At 36.7% G+C, this 19,842-nt stretch overlaps 1 protein-coding gene across 5 annotated transcripts in view; it reads left to right on the forward strand.

Annotated features, from left to right (window-relative positions):
• Nucleotides 1-19,842, forward strand: part of LIN54 (lin-54 DREAM MuvB core complex component) — an 88,216-nt gene that overhangs the window by 16,570 nt on the left and 51,804 nt on the right. For 3 of the 5 annotated variants that reach the window (XM_049885863.1, XM_049885862.1, XM_049885864.1), the window contains exons 2-4: nucleotides 84-799; nucleotides 5,697-5,820; nucleotides 12,425-12,567. In XM_049885863.1, the coding sequence (XP_049741820.1) occupies nucleotides 116-799; nucleotides 5,697-5,820; nucleotides 12,425-12,567 (951 nt within the window). In that variant the 5' untranslated portion in view covers nucleotides 84-115. The remainder of the gene's footprint in view (nucleotides 1-83; nucleotides 800-5,696; nucleotides 5,821-12,424; nucleotides 12,568-19,842) is intronic. The other 2 variants (XM_049885866.1, XM_049885865.1) reach the window with 1 other exon arrangement.

Raw genomic sequence — 19,842 nt, forward strand, 5'->3', positions numbered from 1 at the left:
GTGTTTTTCTTGAATAGTTTTTTTCTTTTAAATCTGTTTTGAACCCAGTAAGTAAACTATTCATTTTCCAACTTTTATTGCAGCAGCTGATCAACTTTCTAGCAGGAGAACGATCATGGAGGTGGTGCCAGCTGAGGTGAATAGTTTGCTTCCAGAGGAGATAATGGACACTGGTATAACGTTAGTGGATGATGATAGTATTGAGGCTGTTATTGTTTCATCCCCAATTCCCATGGAGACAGAACTGGAAGAAATTGTCAACATAAATTCTACTGGTGACTCTACAGCCACGCCCATTTCCACGGAACCAATCACAGTGTACAGTAACCACACTAACCAAGTTGCAGTGAATACCACAGTTACTAAAGCAGATTCTAATACCACAGTGAAACCAACTTTTCCAAGTGGCCTTCAAAAACTTGGTGCTCAGACTCCTGTGACTATATCAGCCAATCAGATTATTTTAAACAAAGTATCACAGACATCTGATCTTAAACTTGGCAATCAGACCCTTAAACCAGATGGACAGAAGTTAATTTTAACAACTTTGGGCAAGTCTGGTTCACCAATTGTTTTAGCATTACCCCATAGCCAACTACCCCAGGCTCAGAAAGTTACAACTCAGGCCCAGTCAGGAGATGCAAAGTTACCACCACAGCAAATTAAAGTAGTTACCATTGGAGGGAGGCCAGAGGTGAAACCTGTCATTGGTGTCTCAGCATTGACCCCAGGAAGTCAACTGATTAATACTACAACTCAGCCCTCTGTGGTACAGACCCAACAGTTAAAAACAGTACAGGTAAAAAAAAGGAGGCTTATTATTAAAATGCATGTTAAAAAATTGAATGGATTCATAGTTGTGTTTGTAGGGTGATTAAGTGCATAGCTGTTACTGAATTCTTTTGAATGATGCTTTTAGTAATTGTACGGATTTTTTTAAAGTTTGATTATGTCCATTGCTTATGAAATTTTTTGCCAGAGAACTTATAGCAAATAGAATTTTGGTTCATTTTCAAATTATTTTCTGTATAGCCTTCTCCTTAAATCCATTTTATTTATAGTGGTAGTTTGATTCCATGGATATTTTGCTGGGATGAAGATGCCAGAATTGCTGCTGTGCTACTAAAAAATCACTCGAGACAAATTTTTTTTTTCAGTTAACAAATGGCCCAGGCAGGAAAACTTTGCTGCTTTGAGAAACCCTTGGAGCCAGCAATAATGCATATTAGCTAGTGTGGGCACATCTTTGGAGTTTATTGTTTATTGCCATCATTTATGTTTGCAGTGTGGAAAAGGCAGTACCATGTGATACAAGGTAACAGGCTTTAGAGTTGGACCACCTGGGTTTAAGTTACCTCTGTGTTACCCTACCAGCTGTGGAACTTCGGGTGGTTTACTTATGTTTGAGTTTGTGACTTTAGCTATAAGATGGTTATTTAATCATAATGAAATATATGGTAAATGACAAGTATCCAGTATTTTTCTTAAAACTTCGAGGATCCTTCAAAATGCTACCTATTATTAGTATGAATAGGCCTCTAAAGTAGAAGGTTACCAGAGCATTTATTAAATGGGTCCCAATTTTTCATGCTCCAATAGGCGTTTTTAGGTTATCACTACTCTTAGAAATATAATTATCCACTTGATACCAGGGAACACAAATACCTGTTTGAAAGAGTTACCTCTTTGAAGAAAGAAGGCATGAGTTAAACTAATAAAAAGCCAGTTATAAAAGGAAGTAGGAAGGTTTGGGGAACTATATCCACTGTCAGCTGATGTTTTGTTACTATATGGCAAAAGAATTAGAAATATTTTTCAAGAACTTGGTATTTAGAACTTTGTAAGATTTCTCAAACCTTGTAATTTGCCCGTGTCCCTTCAGCCACTGGCAAACATTCTTTAGTGCCCTTTTCTTTCTTGTTCATTATCATCTCCCACTTATCTCTGGCTTCCTTTTATTTCTTACTTTTGATGGGGGTCTCTTGACTGAGATACCCTGTCACTGTCAAGCATCTTGCCTCAGCTTGATTTTTATCAGTTTTGAAACTTGTTTTTATTGGTTTACCAGAAGTTTATCTGGCTTTGGCAGTGTGGATCATAACCGTGTTCATAAGAAACAAAACAGAAACCAGATTGTCACTTTTTTATTTATAAGAGCATTGTGTACATACCATTTTAATGACCAGTGTACTTGTGTCCACTAGTTTTCTACTGTAATCCCCTAAATACTAATAAAAACAAAGACTGGGGTCTGATTCTTATAACTTGTTTTATTTTTGTTACTTTTATAAAACTGATTCTTTTCGTATAAAAAAAAAGAACTTCTATTTAACAAAACAGCAAAAACAAAAGAAACCCCAGTTTGGCTATTGTTCTACTTGTCCAGTTATTTGTAGGCAACTCAGATCTTTCCAACTCAGAAGTAACCTGCAGAGCTCTGATACACTGGGGGGAAAAAAGTGAAAAGCTACACATGTGTATTTTTCCTTTTTAGGCACCAGAATATTTGATCTAATATTACATGGTGTATATGATTCTCTGATTTTTCCCCCTAAACAGTCCTCAGCATTGTCTTAAGTTTAATCAGAGTGTTAAGATTGTTAGGGTATAGACAGCAGGTAAGGGTGGAAGGAGACCCATCTTGAAAAATAAAAGATGTGGCAGTGGAGGCCAGAGGCAATAACAAAGAGGTACGTTGTTGTTGTTAGGTGCCATTTAGTCAGTTTCGGTTCGTAGTGACCCTGTGAACAGAATGAAATACTGCCCGGTCCTGTGCCATCCTTAAAATCGTTGCTCTTTGAGCCCATTGTTGCAGCCACTATGTCAGTCCATCTCATTGAGGGTCATCCACTGTTTCACCGATCCTGTATTTTACCAAGCATGATGTCCTTCTCCAGGAACTGGTTGGTCCCTCCTAATAACATCTCCAAAGTACGTGAGACTTAAGAAGAGGAAGAGACAAGCTGGTAACATTCCTCAGTAAGATGGTCCCTACATAGTTAAACCTTAAACCAAAGAAATAGTCTCCATAGGCAGTCCTGTCCTGGCTTTTAAATGTTAACAGAGACAGATGAGAGACAAGAAGGGTATAAAACCGTAAGAAAAGGACTGTCGGGGCTCTCAGATTTTCTCTATATCTGAGTAGCCCGCTTGACGCTTCCTAGTCAAGTGTGCTTTTACTACTAACCCTCTGCTTGCTAATAAACCTCTGCTCGCTTGGCAAAAAAAAAAAGTATGTGAGACAAAGTCTTACCATCCTCACTTCTAAGGAGCATTCTGGCTGTATTTCTTCAGGACAGATTTGTTCCTTCTTCTGGCAGTCCATGATATTCTCAGTATTCTTCACCAACACAGTAATTCAAAGGCATCAATTCTTCTTTGGCCTTCCTTATTCATTGCCCAGCTTTCACATGCATACGAGGCGATTGAAATACCATGGCTTGTGTCAGGCTCACCTTAGTCCTCAAAGAGGTGTTTAACAAAAGCAAAAACCCAATGTCCTTGAGTCAATTCCGACTCACAGGGACCCCAAGGACAGAGTACAACTGCCCCATAGGGTTTCCAGGAAGTGGTTGGTGGATTTGAACTGCTGGCTTTTTAGTTAACAGCTGAGCTCTTAACCACTGCACCACCAGGGCTCCCAAAGAGGTATAACCTGTTAACCTCTTGCTGTTGAGTCCATTCTGACTCATAGCGACCCTATAGGACAGTGTAGAACTGCCCCATAGAGTTTCCAAGGAGCACCTGGTAGATTAGAACCACTGACCTTTTGGTTAGCAGCCGTAGCACTAAACCACTGCGCCACCAGGGTTTCCCAAAGAGGTATAGTTATATATCATTACAAATATGTAAACAGTGTCCTGTGTTTCATGTGCAAAGTATATAAGAAGAGTCAATGACTAGGAATCTGGAACAACAGGTCTTGTCCTGAATCTGTCCAACACAGTGCCAAAAAACACCTGAATGTGTTATTTGATGATATATTTGTCTACCTCATTTGCGAATCTCTTTTTTTGATTTGTTTTTGTCTTAATCAGCTGATTAGATAAAATTGTTAAAAAATAATCCTTTATGCTTTGTTTTACTTAAAGTAATTTTGTTTTAGGGTAGTTCAGCATTCATAATGCAAAAATTTATGGTTCCTGAATGGAACTGCAAATTGTTATTTTCAGCAGTGCTCTTCTAAAGAAACATAAATACAAGGGTAAGATGAGATCGTACATTTGAAAAATTAATGTGCTTCTTGGCCATAATGTTGAAGTTTTTTTTTTCCTGCTTGGTAAGTATTCCTGTAAGTCATATAACTGTGAAAACAATTAAGAATGGAGGAATACTTTAAGCTGTTAATGTTTATAGCTAAAGTTATTCGGATTTCTAAGAACCTTTCTTGAAATCACTAGTACTGATAGACGAAATTCTAACTTTAGAGTTTTAGACCTGCGAATGCACTTGGGAAATATTTTTCCTGTATGTCTCCCTATATTGCATCAGCTTTTTAAAGCGTTATTTTGGATTTGTTTGGGTATGTAATAGTTTTATAAGCTGGGTGTTTTTAAATATAGTAATGATTCTCCTTGTTTTGTTTTTAAAGAAGTGATTTGTGTTTCATTTACACTTTATTTTGTCAATAATGTGTTCTGAATGTAGGAAACTAATATATTGTGAGTTTACAAAAATGTGTTATTTCAATTTATGATTTGAGCACAAAGAACTGATATTTAGTTAATTCCGTGATCTGTTACAGCTTCTGGGATATTTCTGTTGCTCAAATTGGTCATGTTTATTCCTTTTGAGTCACTGTTGCCAGTAATAAATAGTAGTAGTCAAAGTCTCAGTTTCCATATCTGCCAAAATATGATATTTAGTGTCCGTGTTGCTCTAAAAGCCTATGGTTTTTATCAGAGCTAAATTTCTGCTTCTAATTTTTAGGGGAAGCTTTTTCTTTACATACTTCGATAATTTTAATCTGAAAATGCAGGTAACTCTACCTTCCTTGACTTGCGGCAAATTTTAGTTCAGGTCAGCAGTGCGCCAGTATATAACTTCAGATCAGAGGTGAACAGTAAGGACTTTATAGCGTAGTAACAGTGTTTCAGTAAATAATATTTTAGAGCTTTGCCGTTAGAATAGCCTTTGTTCTAACCAAACTTGTCTCTTGGTACCAGAGGGCCCTAATTTGTACATTTCTTCCTTTATCTCCTCCTGATGTGTAGATCTGAAGTTGAAAATCTAATCATGAATTTATCTTTCATTTGTATTTATATTTTGCTCCCGGAGGCCAGTATAATTATATTTACGGATAGTTTCATTATTTGTGCAATATTTTCTTAAATAACTTATTCTACTCTATCTTTTTATTATTGCACAGTTTACTTTGAAAAAGGATATTGCTATGCCATAGTGTTCTGCTTATTATTATTAGTTCAGTTTTCTTCATATGCATATATCCCAGAAATTAAAAACAAGGATTTACAATAAAAAGCAGAGGTATTATATGTGGGCTTAAGAGTGGGATCACACTAATTATATTTTGATGAATGGCTACATTTTAAATGTTTTTAATGTTAAACCTTAGATATATTTTGTCAGATAAGCTGGTTTCATATGTAGTTTTGTGTCTGGATCTTCTGTCTAATTTGGATTGAATAGGTATTTTATAAAAACAAATGGTCTTCATGGTTATTTATATGTTTCAGATTGCTAAGAAGCCTCGAACACCAACCTCTGGTCCAGTAATCACGAAGCTGATCTTTGCAAAGCCAATTAATAGTAAAGCAGTTACAGGACAGACAACTCAAGTCTCACCACCAGTCATTGCAGGTTATATTTCTTTATGGTTTATTAAGCCAAATATTTACCATCCTATTAGGTTTAAAACAGGCTGTTCTGCCACCTTAAAATGTTTTAGTGCAACAAGCATAGCTTATCATAAACCAAACTAGTTAGTATTACGCTTACTAAACGTGTATTTCAAACAAAATGCCTTATCTCAAAATCAGTTCATTACTCTAGTCTTTTTAGTTTTTAGTAGAATTTTGTAATGAAAATATCAAAATTTTAAACTCTAAGAACACTAAATAAAAAAATATATATATATTGCTATCGAGTCGTTTCCGACTCATAGCGACCCTATAGGGTTTCCTAGAAGCGCCTGGCGGACTTGAACTGCCGACCATTTGGTTAGCAGCCATAGCACTTAGCCGCTACGCCACCAGGGTTTAGCTAACTTTTATGTAGTGTTTACTGTGTGCCAGGCACTGTTCTAAGCTCTTTACACATAATGACTCATATAATTCTCTGACAATCCTGTTACATAAAAATAATAATATCCTGATTTACCAGTGCGGAAACAGAGACGCTCAGCTGGTACGTGGTGGAGTTGGGATTTGAACCTAGGCAGTTTGTCTTTAGAGTGCATGTGCTAAGTCTGGTAGATTTAAATTAATACACATGGGAGTAGAGTATTCCGTGGTTTCTGTTTGAAATTTTGGTTTCATTAATTTAATGCACACCATATGCAATTGTCTATGAATTGAAAATTGTTCCAATGATAGTAATTTCTTAAGTGATAACAAATTTTAGCTATATTACTTTTTCCAGCAAACTACTTTGGGTGGCTGAATTCTTTTTCATTATATACTTTAAAATTTGTCATCACAAATAACTACAATACCTCAGAAATCTTGACTTCAGTTTTCCTGCCCTTGGACTCCCAATCCAGCAGTTCTTTGACTTTGAAATCTCTGCTCTGTTTACCCTTATACTTTTTCATTAGTAATCACTCCCTTCCTGTCCTCAAATCCTTCCACCTTAGAGTCTGTGAACCATCATTATTACTTCTGATTGCAAATACTACTGATTGCTTTTCCTCTAGAAGTAGAATGGTCTGGTCAAGGCCAGGAAGCCCTGTTGACATAATGGTTAAGAGCTATGGCTGCAAACCAAAAAGTTGGTAGTTCAAATCCATCAGGTGCTCCTTAGAAACCCTACAGGATAGCTCTACTCTGTCCTATAGGGTTGCTATGAGTCGGAATCGAGTTGACGACAACAGGTTTGATTTTGGTTTTTGGTCAAGTTGCTCTCTCTGTTTTATCCTTACCCGGCTCAGAGGAATTTTTTATCATCCTTTCCTGAGAAGTAGGTATGCAAGAAGCTCAATACTTCCATAGAAAAATCACATGGCCATGGTGACTGGTCTTTAATTCAGAGCTGTAGTAACGTTATTGTTTTTACCTGTTACAAGATCAGTTCTCATTTCCATTGTGCTAAAGGCTTGTGGAAGGTGGACTTTTGGATAAAACTTTCGGATAGAGACTTCGAAATGCTAATCATTCATCCTTAGAATATGTCTTCTTGGTGAGGGTGCTTCAGATCCCTAGGGTATATATTAAAACCATATAACTGCTGTCTTTGATAAATTTACAGACAGTATAACAGTAGGCAACTCTGAAGCCTGTGGCAGTGATTTGTCATTTTCTTTAGGCTTTGAATTGTGTGTAGTGTGGCTTCTCATTTCAGCAGTTGAGAGAAGGGATGAACAAAATCGTAGCTTGAAGGCAGTGTTGGGTGAGTATTCTCTTTCTTTTTTGGCCCTGAATAGAAAGGTTTGTGATGGTGAAGGGGGATGGTGTCTAGAGGGCTTTCATGGGACGCAGATATGGTCCCAGAGGAAAGATTTGAAAGGGTTTAGATTTGGTGCTGGTTCAAGAAATAGGCTGCTCTTGGCTGAAAGTGAGCAAGGATAGGATGTACTGAGGAAAAAAAGATAACAGTTCCCTGAGAGGGCTTGGGCAGGTGGGAGGTACTTAACTGGGAAGAGTGTTTCAATGCAGTGTTCTTTATTGTCCTTGTTTGAGAGAGCCCCTTAACATTTTTAGTTATGGGGGAAAATTGTGTGCTAAACAATAGTGGTATTTGTAGAAGTGTTTGAGTGAATTTTTGGTTAATGTCAAGAGTCTACCTTACCCCTCTTATATTTGACTTTCATGGATATTATTCCTGGGTCCTTGGACCATTTATAATACGTTGCAGAATAATTGTAGCTTCACCTTTTAATTGTAGACAACTCATCAGCCTTTCCAAAATGCATAGAAATAGCCTTCTATTAAGTTTCACTGGAATTACTGGCATTAAATTTGGTTTGGAGGGAAAAATTCTACTTTTAACTAGCTTTTTAAATTCATACAAGCCAAATTTTAAACCATTGAAGTAGTTGTGCTTATTGAATTGTCTTATGACAGGGAGGGTTTGTCATTTTTGTATTGCAGCTAATGCTTGTCAAAAGTACAGTTAGGTTGTTTTTGATGACTTTCGGGCTCCTTATTGAAGATGGGTATCTTTTTCTATCTTTCAGCCAAGATAAACATATTTGTATATAAGTGATTTTTCTAGAATGTAAATCTTTAAATTTTCTTGGCCTTATCCATTTGTATCAGGGTCAAGTTCAAATGGCAGTGCTTTCTTAGCATTAAAGGAATTTATGATCTAATGCATACCTTTTTCATATTCACCTCCTATCAGCTCCAGACATGCTGATTTCACTTTAAGAGATTACCAAATGGACCGTGTTCCCTCAGGACTTAAGATCTTCGCATTGTTGCTTTTACTTGGAGTGCCTTTCTTTGCGCTTCCCTGCGGCTAACTCATATTTTAATCTGTGATTTGTCTCTTTGTGTCTTAGAAGTTTTGACCCCTGGGTTTCGTTAGGTACCCTTCCTCTGACTATCTCCGATATATTCCCATAAAACTCTTATTCCTACCAAATACATACCTGTAATTGACCTTCTGTTAAATTTCATACTAACTTTTAACATGTCCATTAGTCATACTGTTTTGTAATATTTGGTTTTCTTTTTTGTCTCCCCTGTGATTTTCTGGATGGTAATTCTTTTATCTTGTTTCTCTATCTCTCCAGTTCCTAGCACAGTTTCTGGTAGTGCAGTGAGTACGTATTGTGGAATGAGTAAGTATATCATGGAGGCAGTGTAGTGGAGGTATTAGGAGACCTGGGTTTTAATTACGGCTCTCCTATTGATTTTTTCTGTGATCATAAGTAAATATGTTATTTGTTCATCTTATTTTTGTAAAATGTAGCCTCCAGCCACCTCACAAAACTTTTGAGTTGGTTAAATGAGATACTGAGGTCATGATTATCAGAGCTCCCAAGGTACAAGGTTGCTGCAGAGGAGCAAACTTCATCACAATGTGGAAATACTCACTAATGACCTGACTTCTTACAGAATTATTCCTTGCTCAGATACACTAGCTCCCTGCCCAACTTATCACATCCATAGCCTTTCGGAGAGTGTCTCTTTGGATGCTTGGAGAGCACCTGACAGTAGAGTGCAGGAGCCTTTCAAATTGATTTCGAGGTGAAATTGTGTATCATCCATACTTGCTTGAATCAGTCTGTGGAGCTAAGGATAAATGGGCTTCTGAAGGTTAGATGAGATAATCAGGAGACATGCTATCTGGGCCATAACCAAGTGGGCTCTTCAAAGAGAACAACTTGGATTTCAAAGGCTCATTGAGAATTTTGGGGAAAATTGATGAAATCCTCAGATATTTTGCAAAAATGTCCTTTTATATGATCACATCACACCTGTCACACAGAGGTTGTTATTGTGCTGTCGTACAATTTTCAGAAGAATCCCCTCTACAAAATGCAGCAGTTGATATACTCTTTGTCCATCCTAAGAGTTATTAAATTTTTGTTAAATATAAGCAAAAAAAGAAACTACAAATTTTACTTTTAGCTTTCTTTGTTATTTACCATAAATTTTTTGTCCCTTTATAAAAGTGAGTTCACTTTAAGTGGTCTTTTCCTGCTATCAGTTACCCCCAGGAATTGAAGATTTTCTATATGAATGTTTTCTGGAAAGTATGTACAGGCAGTTCCAGGTTACCAGTGTTGGACCCATCTATGAGACAACCCCCCATAAAGACTGTTATATATAAAATTTGAGGTACATACAATGGTTCGTAACGTCAAATAGGCGTTGCTTTGCAGTGTGCATCAAAACATTGTTATTATTACTGTATTACTATGTTAAAGATGTCTTAGTGTACCTGAAAGTGTCTTTAATTTTTTTATGCACTGAAATGTACACTATATACTAAGACAAACATTTGACTCACTGACATTCGATAGGAACCGTACATACCTAACCGTTCGGACTTAAGCACAAATTTGACTTAAAGATAGACTTAGGGATGGAACTCATTTGTAATCCAGGGACTACCTGTAATGCCAGACAATTATGACAATATAGTAATAACTATAAATGATGAGAACATTTTATGGAACATGTGTCTTTTGATAAATTATTTTCTTAACATAATGATCATTGGGTTTCAAGCCCATCCCACAGGTATTACCTTTGGAAACCAGCACAGACAACCATGTTATTTTAGGCAGGCTCAACACTTCAGGGTGGCCTAAAAATATTTGCTGTAGTTCCTTTTAGTTTATGTAGTATTGATTTGTTTACTTTTAATGTAATTCAGGTAAAAACAGCATCCAAGGAACATTCAGCTGAAATTCATTGAGGAACGTCAATAAAATTAAATATAACCACATACTATGAAGAAATCGAAAAAATTCACTTTAAAATATTTCGTAAATATCAGATGAAACTTGATTCACCTTTTTTTTTTTTTTATAAAGAAACTGTATACTTTGGCACTGTTATCAGGAAAAGTGGCTCAGAAGTTGCCAAATTCCCTTCCTCCCCTCTTTCTTCCCTTCTTCCTTTCTGCTTTCCTGCCTGCCTGCCTGCCTGTCTTTCCTCTTTTCCGATTCTCCCCCTTCTTCCTCTCTCCTTCATCTCTTGCTGTAATCTATAGGTTAAATCATAGCATCTAAAGTTTAGAGGGATTTTAGAGATAATTTAGTTATACACTTCCTCTGCTTCTCGGGTACTTAAATTCACTTTTTAGCCAATAGATTTGACTGTTAAGCATCTGCTTGGACTGCGTTCAGTGACTAGAAATTCACTCCTGTTGAAATACTCATTTCAGTTGGAAATGTTTGTTAGAAATTCTTTCTTGTACTGAGCTGAACTTTTTCTCTTTTTAGGCATCAGTTCTAGTGTTGTATCTGGTATGATACAGATCATTTCTAATCCATCAAGATGACAGCCTGGATCAGTCAGGATAATTTTGGTTTTGCTGTCTTAATAAACAACCTCTAAATCTTGGAAGCTTAAAAAAACCCAAAGTTTTATGTTTTTTTACTCATACTTCATGATTATTTATATGTCCTACATGGGCTGTTGTCATCACTGCCACTGAGGAATTCAGGCTGACAGAGGAGCCACCATCTCAAATGTGGCAGAGGAAAAGAAAGTTTTGGCTAAGTCTTACGTAGACAATAAATCCTCTGGCCCAGAAATGACACACACCACTTCTGCTCATAATTCATTGGGCAGAACTAATCACATGGCCCCAACCCAACCACATGTGGGCAGGAAGTGCAGTTGTACCATGCACCCAGAATACTTTATGAAGGGCACTAGTGACTATCACACAGTCTTTAAAGAATTTGGAGATCTGTTGTATCTGCTTTTATTTAGAATAAAACTCCTACTATTTCAACCTACTGTAATGATTTCTAATGCCTAAGCCACGCTGACATACTGTAGTTTTTCTATATTGTTCCTCAAGGATATTATCTAGAAGAGAACACAGTATTCATGGTGGGATCTGACCAGGGCAGCTAGAGGAAGCTTTTTTTTTTTTTTTTTTCCCTTTTTACAGTCTAAAATCATTGTTAAACCAAACAGTGCTTGACTTAGGCCAGTAACTATCTTTTCTATAGTTGTGGATTTAAATTTTATCTTACGTGGCTTCAGTTCAAATCGGAAGACAGCTCTAGTATAGTGTAATATCATATAGTATAATATAGTACAGAGATTGAAGTTTTAAGATTTGGCTTCGAGTCTTGACTTTCAGGAGCTGTGTTACACAGCCTGTTGCTTAATAGTCCTGAGCCTGTTTTTTTATATATATAACTTAACAGTATTGGAAACCCTGGTGGCGTAGAAGGTCAGCAGTTCAAATCCATCAGGCGCTCCTTGAAAACTCTATGGGGCAGTTCTATCCTGTCCTATAGGGTCGCTATGAGTCGGAATCAACTCGACGGCAATGGGTTTGGTTTTGGGTTTTAACAGTGTTGATCGGAATATGAGTGCAAGTGTTTGTGTAGACTTTAGGTAAAGTGATACTAAGCATTAATCAGAAGCGTTGTCTTCTGCCTGGGTTCACCACAGTTTACTAGGAACTCACTTAAGTATTAGGTTCACCTGTTGATACATATGAAATAATGAACGTATATACTACAGTCCTTGTGGGTGTAGATCATCATCACAGAAATTTTATATTATCATTGAACAAGTCAAACTGATGTGCTGCCTCTCATTTGCAGGTAGGGTTCTTTCACAGCCTACTCCTGGGACTCCATCAAAGACCATAACAATATCTGAAAGTGGTGTTATTGGATCAACTTTAAATTCTACAACACAGACACCAAATAAAATAGCCATCTCACCTTTGAAATCACCAAATAAGGTAAAAGAAAAAAATTGGCCACAAATGCCAAGTATTGTGGTTGATGCTTTTATTTCCTTACTAGTCTCTTTAGAGATTTCAGTTTTAATATATTCCCAAGCAAGTAATAGGCATTCAGTGAATACTGGATGAAGTCAGTCACTGCGGATATATGACAAATAATAAAATTTACTTTAAATACATAGTATAATCATTTTACATGTTAAGATGATTTCCATAGCCCAGGATAATGTGGGTACAACAAAAATCTTTTGAATGAAGTACATTATGTAAGTGTTCAGTTGCACTCCAGTTAATATTTCAGCAAAATTATTGTCCTTTGAGTAAGACACATATATAGAGACTACAGAAATACAGAATGTTAAGTGTTTTTAATACTTGGTGTCTTCTGCTTAGACTGTTCTAGGCTTTTTGGAGATCTGAGCTTTTGCTGGGTAACAGAATACCCAGAATACGAGAAATTGCTGTCAGATGCTGTTAACCATATTATCAGTATTTCTTAAGCTTAAGTACAGTTCATTCAAAGCATTGGAAAGCTTTTGATAGTTTGTTTCCTTTTTTTTTTTTTATAATTTTACTCTCAGGTCAAATAAGTAGCCTTGGCTAACTTTACTAAAACATACAGATGCCATACGAGCATAATGTTTTAAAAACAGTACGTTTTAAAGGACATAATATTCAGGTGGAAACCAGGCAGTATTTTCTGTAAGGTGCCACCATTGTGAGTCTGGAAACATACTGCTCTTTGTACCCTCATCTTTCCTTAATTTGTTACTGCTCATAAATAGAGCAAACATTAGACATTTGCCTTACATTTTTAAAAGTCTTACTGTTGGTTTCTGTTTTGATGAGGCTTGTATATTATGTATAAATCTGATGTCTCTACAGTTTCTTAAGATGAGATTCTACCTGCATAATAACAGATAATTATTTACCTAAATGGAATGAATTTAGCGGATATTCAGATGCTTACTATGTGATAGACACTGGGGATGAAAGTTTGAATAGGATCAGGTTTTTAATTCTAGGAGTATGCAGTATGATAGGGGAGTTAGACGTAAATGTTAAAAACCGCTCTGGAGAATCATAATGGCCGCAGGTGGATCTATGTGCTCTGCTATAGGGTCGCTATGAGTTGGAATCGACGTGACGGTAACGGGTTTGGTTTTTTTGTTTTATTTTTTATGCATATCAGGAGAGATTTATACAAAGGAGGCAATTCTTAAAAGGCCCTAAGCTGGTGGGTAGCATTTAGCTGTGGGTGAACAGAGGGGGCTTTCTGGATTGAGCTAATATTTGCACAAGAGTATAAACTGTGGCCCTTTCACGGAGCTACGTTGTTTTGGTAGTATGAGTGCTGAGTGTGCTGAGGTTAGGTGGAAGGTCTCATTAACTTCAGGGGAGTTTGGATTTTATTGTTTTTAGACTTTTCTGTGGGTTTCCATTGCTTCTAGGACAGCAGTTCTCAACCTTGTCTGCACATTGAATCACCTGGGGAACTTAAAAAAATACTGATGGCTGGTTCTCATCCCCAGAGATTCTATTTTAATTGGCCTGGAGTTTGGCCTGGTATCAGGACTTTTTAAAAGCTCTCTAAGTGATTCTAATAGGTGGTCAAGATTGAGAACCACCGTTTTAAGATAATGCTAGGTTTGCACTTTTAAAAAGAAGACTGTTGTGATATTGTGAAAAATACTTTGGGGAAAGGCAAGCCTGGGTTCTGGGGGAGACCAGTTAGGTTAGTGATTCTCAACCTTGGCTGCATTTGAGAAGCACCTGGGGATTTCTTGGAAACAACTAATGGCTGGGCCCTGCCTGACCTATTTACATCAGAATCTTCAGGCTGGGGCCTAGGTATTTAGTACAATATTTTAAATGCTGGAGTGTAGGCCAAGGTAGAGATCACTAAGTTAGATTATTATAGTACTTCAGGTTTGAGCTAGGTTAGTAAGTAGCTAAGGGTCTAGGGAGGAAGATATGGGTTGAGAGAGATTTCAGACCTAATGACTAGATGGGAGGGAAAAAGGGAGAATCTAAAATGACTCCTAGATTCTGACTTGAATAACAGGTAGGTGGTGGCACTGTGGACAGGTATGACTGGTATATTAGCTATACCTGCTGGCTTACAAATTGGTAATAGCTTTATTTTTCTCCCATCCTTGCTGATCTTACTTCCCCTGCCTCTTGAGAAGCGCTCACTTTTAACTGTAAAAATTAGTCTTACTTTACTGATTAGGATTCATAGTTATAAAAAATCCGGTGAAATACCAAAAGCTTACATCCTATTTAAATCCTCTCTTCCCCTCAACTCAGGCAAGGTGATTGGCTACATGGTCAATATAAAAAAAGCCAGTAGTATTTCTAGACAGTATATATTTAAGGTAATTATTGATAACGATTGGATTTAAATCCACTATGTTACTGCTTGTTTTTTCTTTGTCCCATCTATTCTGTGTTCTTTAACTCTTTTTCTGCCTTCTTTTGGGTTACCTGAATAATTTTTATGATTCTATTTTATCTCCACTCTTGGCTTATTAAAGGAGCCCTGACGTTGCAGTGGTTAAAGCACCTGCCTGCTAACAGAAAGGTAGGCAGTTCGAACGTACTAGCTGTTCCGTGGGAGAAAGATGTGGCAGTCTGTTTCCATAAAGATTAACAACCATGGAAGCCCTGTGGGGTAGTTTTACTCTGTCTTATATGGTCGCTATGAGCTGGAATTGACTTGACAGCACACAGTAACAACACTGGCTTATTATGATTTTAAATAATTTTTTTAATGGTTGCCGTAGTATCAGATATTAAATTTGTATCACTTCACATAGGATAAGAACCTTATAACAGAGTACTTCCTATACCACCTTTTCATCCTTCGTGCTATTGTTGTGAAACATTTTACTTTTACAACTTCGCAATATATTTTACTATTTTTGTTTTAGGCAAAATTAACTTTTGAGACAGTTAAAAATAAGAAAAACAAGTCCTTTATATTTACCTTCATTTTAACTGTATTCTACACACTTAATTTCTTTGTGTAAATCCAAGTTCCTTCTCCCTAAAGAACTTTTTGAAATATTTCTTTTAATGAAAGTCTGCTGGCGACAGAGTCTTTCAACTTTTGTTCATCTGGAAAAGTCTTTATTTTGCCTTTATTTTTGAAAGACATTTTTGTTGAGTAAAAAAAATTTTTTTTTTTTTTTTTAAAGAATTTGGGGTTGACAGTTTTCCCCTAGTACTTTAAAGTTGGCAGTTCATTGCCTTCTGGCTTGCTTAGTTTCGGGCAAGAATCTACTATCACCACACTTGTTGGGGGAAATCAGGCATGTCTAATGTTTTCTCAGTTTAAAAAAAAAAAAAAAAAACTAGTGCCATCGAGTCGCAGTTTACTTGCTATAATTTTTATCTTTGTTTCTGTGCTCTGGGTAATATGTCTTTTTTTTTTTTTCTTCTGGCTGCCTTTAAGATTTTATATTTGGATTTCTGTGGTTTGACTATGATGTGTCTAGATGTATGTGTGTTTTTGTTGTTTTCTTTTTAAATATATATTTTTATCCTGCTTTTAAATATATATATTTATCCAAACTTCTTGGATCTGTGATTGATGTCTCGTGTTACTTTTGGAAAATTTGGCCATTATCTCTTCAGATATTTTTTCTGCCCCATCTCTCTTCTCATTCTAGGACTCCAATTTCAGAGACGTTAGATTGACATAGTTTCATAGCTCTTGGATACTCTAGTCTGTTTTTTTTCCTTTAGTTCTTTTTCCTTTGTGTTTCAGTTTAGATAATTCCTATTGAAAAACCCATTGCCATCAAGTCAATTCTCACTCATAGAGACCCTATGGGACAGGGTAGAACTGCCCCACAGGGTGTCTAAGGAACAGCTGGTGGATTTGAACTGCTGACCTTTTGATTAACAGCCAAGCTCTTAATCACTGCACCACAAGGGCTCCAATTCCTATTGAAGTATCTTAAAATTTATCGATTCTTTAATTGTGTAGAGTCTACCAATGAACCCACTGAAAGATTCTTCATCTCTGGTAATTGTATTTTATTCCTAGCAGTTCCCCATAACTCTTCCTTCTAGCTTTCATCTTTCAGCTGAAAATCCTGTTCTGTTAATTGCATGTTGGTCTCCTTTTTCCACTATATCTGTTAGCATATTAATCATGGTTATTTTAAAATCTGATGATTGCAACATTTCGGTCATCTCTGAATCTGGCTCTAGTTTTATTCTTGCGATAACCATCTGGAATTTTAACCTTATGCTACTAGGGTGGGGAAACCATATTGTATTACAGGCAGGTGACTTAGCACAAGAGTGAAGCTGGGCTGGTGATTCATATGAAATCTCATCAGAAAGAGTTAAGGATAGTTGAACATTTGGAGAACCGAAATTCAAGTAAGGTACGGTTTCCAAAGCCTGAGTTCTGGAAAATTGGAACAAGAACACAAGGAATAGAATCCTAGAGAACCTCTTACTTGTACTAATACAGGTCTTTTCTTAGAGTAAGTAAATATTCCTAAAATGTAAATAAAGCCTGCTCACATTTTGTATAATGTTGATGGGTACTTTTTAAAAAAATGTTTTTGATGAACATGAGTATGTTTTCAGAAAATTCTGCTCTACTTTTGAGAATCTGAGCAAACTATCCTGGATATCTTTGAAAAACACCTTACAGTTGTCCTACCCTAGCAAGCTCTCTTCTTTTTTGTCCATTATTTTTGTAACAATCTTTCCTGTTTTCTCTGCCTGTGGTAAGAAATTGAATCATTATATAGCCATTTAGAATGCAAAGTGTACTTGACGACCATGTAAGAAATTTCAGGGCATAAGCTATGTTCAGATGGTTAAATTAAAAGTTTTTAACTTTTCTGATTTTTATGACCAGTGTAACTTCTTGAACATCTCCTACTTCTGGGTCTGCTAGCTTGGGTAGAATTCCATGAAGTTTGTATAGTTAGATTTTAGAGTCAAAAGTTAACTATACTTGCTTTATCACTTATCTATCCCTCTCATCTTATTTTTAAATGCATTCCAAAGTAAATTGCAAATATCCAGTATACTTCCCCCAAAATATTTCATTAAGCATATCATTAACTAGAATTCACTATATGTTAGAGAGTTTTTTTTTTCTTGAGGTAATATTTACTTAAATTCAAATTCGTAAATCTTAAAAGTGCCATTGAATGAGTTCAGGCAAAATGCATACATCTGTGCAGCACAAGAAATCCTAGATGATGCAAGTGGTTAAGGACTTGACTACCAACCAAAAGGTTGGTGGTTCAAACCACCCAGAGGTGCCTTAGAAAAAAAGGCCTGGCAATCTGCTTGCTAAAGGTCACAGCCTTGAAAACCTGGTAGAGCAAAGTTCTCCTCTGAAACACACGGGGTTGCCATGAGTCAGAACTGACTAGATGGCAACTGGTTTGGGTTTTTTTCTGTGCAACAGAAACCTATTAAGAATATTACCATCACCCTAGAAAATTAACAATTTTTGTATTTCTTTCAACCATTTCAGAATATATCATGATAAACAGGGACTTCTAAGGGAAAGACTAAGAGGTGTAATTATTAGTCATTTGATAAGTTTTGATTAAAAAGCCTTTTTGAGATATTTCCTAGAAATTGAGAAATAATGACTCTGAAGATTATAAAAAATTCTTTTGCATGGAGTTCCGATAGTTGACAATTTTTTTTTTAACTCTAATAAATTGGAGGAAGACTTAAGTGAGTTGTTCACATCATTAAAAATAATTTTTGGTGGTAGAACATAGTGTGTTTTTTGGTATAAACCTCAAAAAATATTCAAAGTATTAATATATTGTAATAATAAATATCCTGTTAATCTATACTTATTTGTGAGAACATTGTTTTCAATGTTCATATTAATTTTATTTTTTTTATTGACTTTAGATGAAGGTTTACAGAACAAACTAGCTTTTCATTAAACAGTACACATACTGTTTTGTGACATTGGTTATCAACCCCACAACATGTCAACACTCCGCTTTCTCAACCTTGGGTTCCCAATCACCAGCTTTCATGTCCTCTCCTGCCTTCTAGTCCTTGCCTCTGGGCTGGTATGCCCCTTTAGTCTCATTTTGTTTTATAGGCCTGTCTAATCTTTGGTGAAAGTGTGAGCCCCAGGAATGACTTCATTACTGAGCTAAAAGGGTGTCTGGGGCCATACTCTGGAGTCTTCTCCAGTCTCTGTCAGGCCAGTTAAGTCTGGTATGTTTTTTGTGTATTAGAATTTTATACATTTTTCTCCAACTCTATCCAGGACCATCTATTGTGATCCTTGTTAAAGCAGTCAGTGGTGGTAGCTGGGCACCATCTAGTTGTACTAGACTCAGTCTGGTGGAGACCATGGTAGTTGTGGTCCATTAGTCCTTTGGACTAATCTTACCCTTGTGTCTTTAGGTTTCTTCATTCTCCATTGCTGTCAACGGGGTGAGACCAGCAGAGTAATTTAGATGGCAGCTCATAAGCTTTTAAGACCCCAGACGCTACTCACCAAAGTAGAATGTAGAACATTTTCTTTATGAACTATGTTATGCCAGTTGAGGTAGATGTTCCCCAAGACCATGGTCCCCACAGCTCTAAGCCCAGCAATTCGGTCCCTCAGCGAGTTTGGATGTTTTACGGCGCGTCGATGACCTTGCCTTGTACAAATTGTGCTGGCTTTCCCAGTATTATGTACTGACTTACCCTTCATCAAAGTTACCACTTATCTATCGTCTATTTAGTGTTTTTCTAGCCGCCCCCCCACGTACCCATCAAAGATTGTTTCTTTTTGTGTGTAAACCTTTTCATGAGTTTTTACAATAGTGGTCTCATGCAATATTTGTCCTTTTGTGATTGACGTTTCACTCAGCATAATGCCCTCCACATTCATCCATGTTGTGAGATGCTTTGCAGATTCATCATTGTTTCTTATCATTACGTAGTGCTCCATTATGTGTATGTACCATAGTTTGTTTATCCATTCATCTGTTGGTGGGCATCGAGGTTGTTTCCATCTTTTTGCTATTGTGAATAGTGCTGCAATGAATATGGGTGTGCATATGTCTCTTCGTGTGACAGCTCTTATTTCTCTAAGTTATATTCCTAGGAGTGGGATTGCTAGATCATATGATATTTCTATTTCTAGTTTTCTAGGGAAGCACCATATCGTTTTCCAAAATGGTTGTACCATTTTGCATTCCCACCAGCAGTACGTGAGAATTGCAGTCCCCTTGCAGCCTCTACAATGTTTGTTATTTTCTGTTTTTT

This window comes from Elephas maximus, chromosome 5 (assembly GCF_024166365.1).
Source record: "Elephas maximus indicus isolate mEleMax1 chromosome 5, mEleMax1 primary haplotype, whole genome shotgun sequence".
NCBI lineage: Eukaryota > Metazoa > Chordata > Mammalia > Proboscidea > Elephantidae > Elephas > Elephas maximus.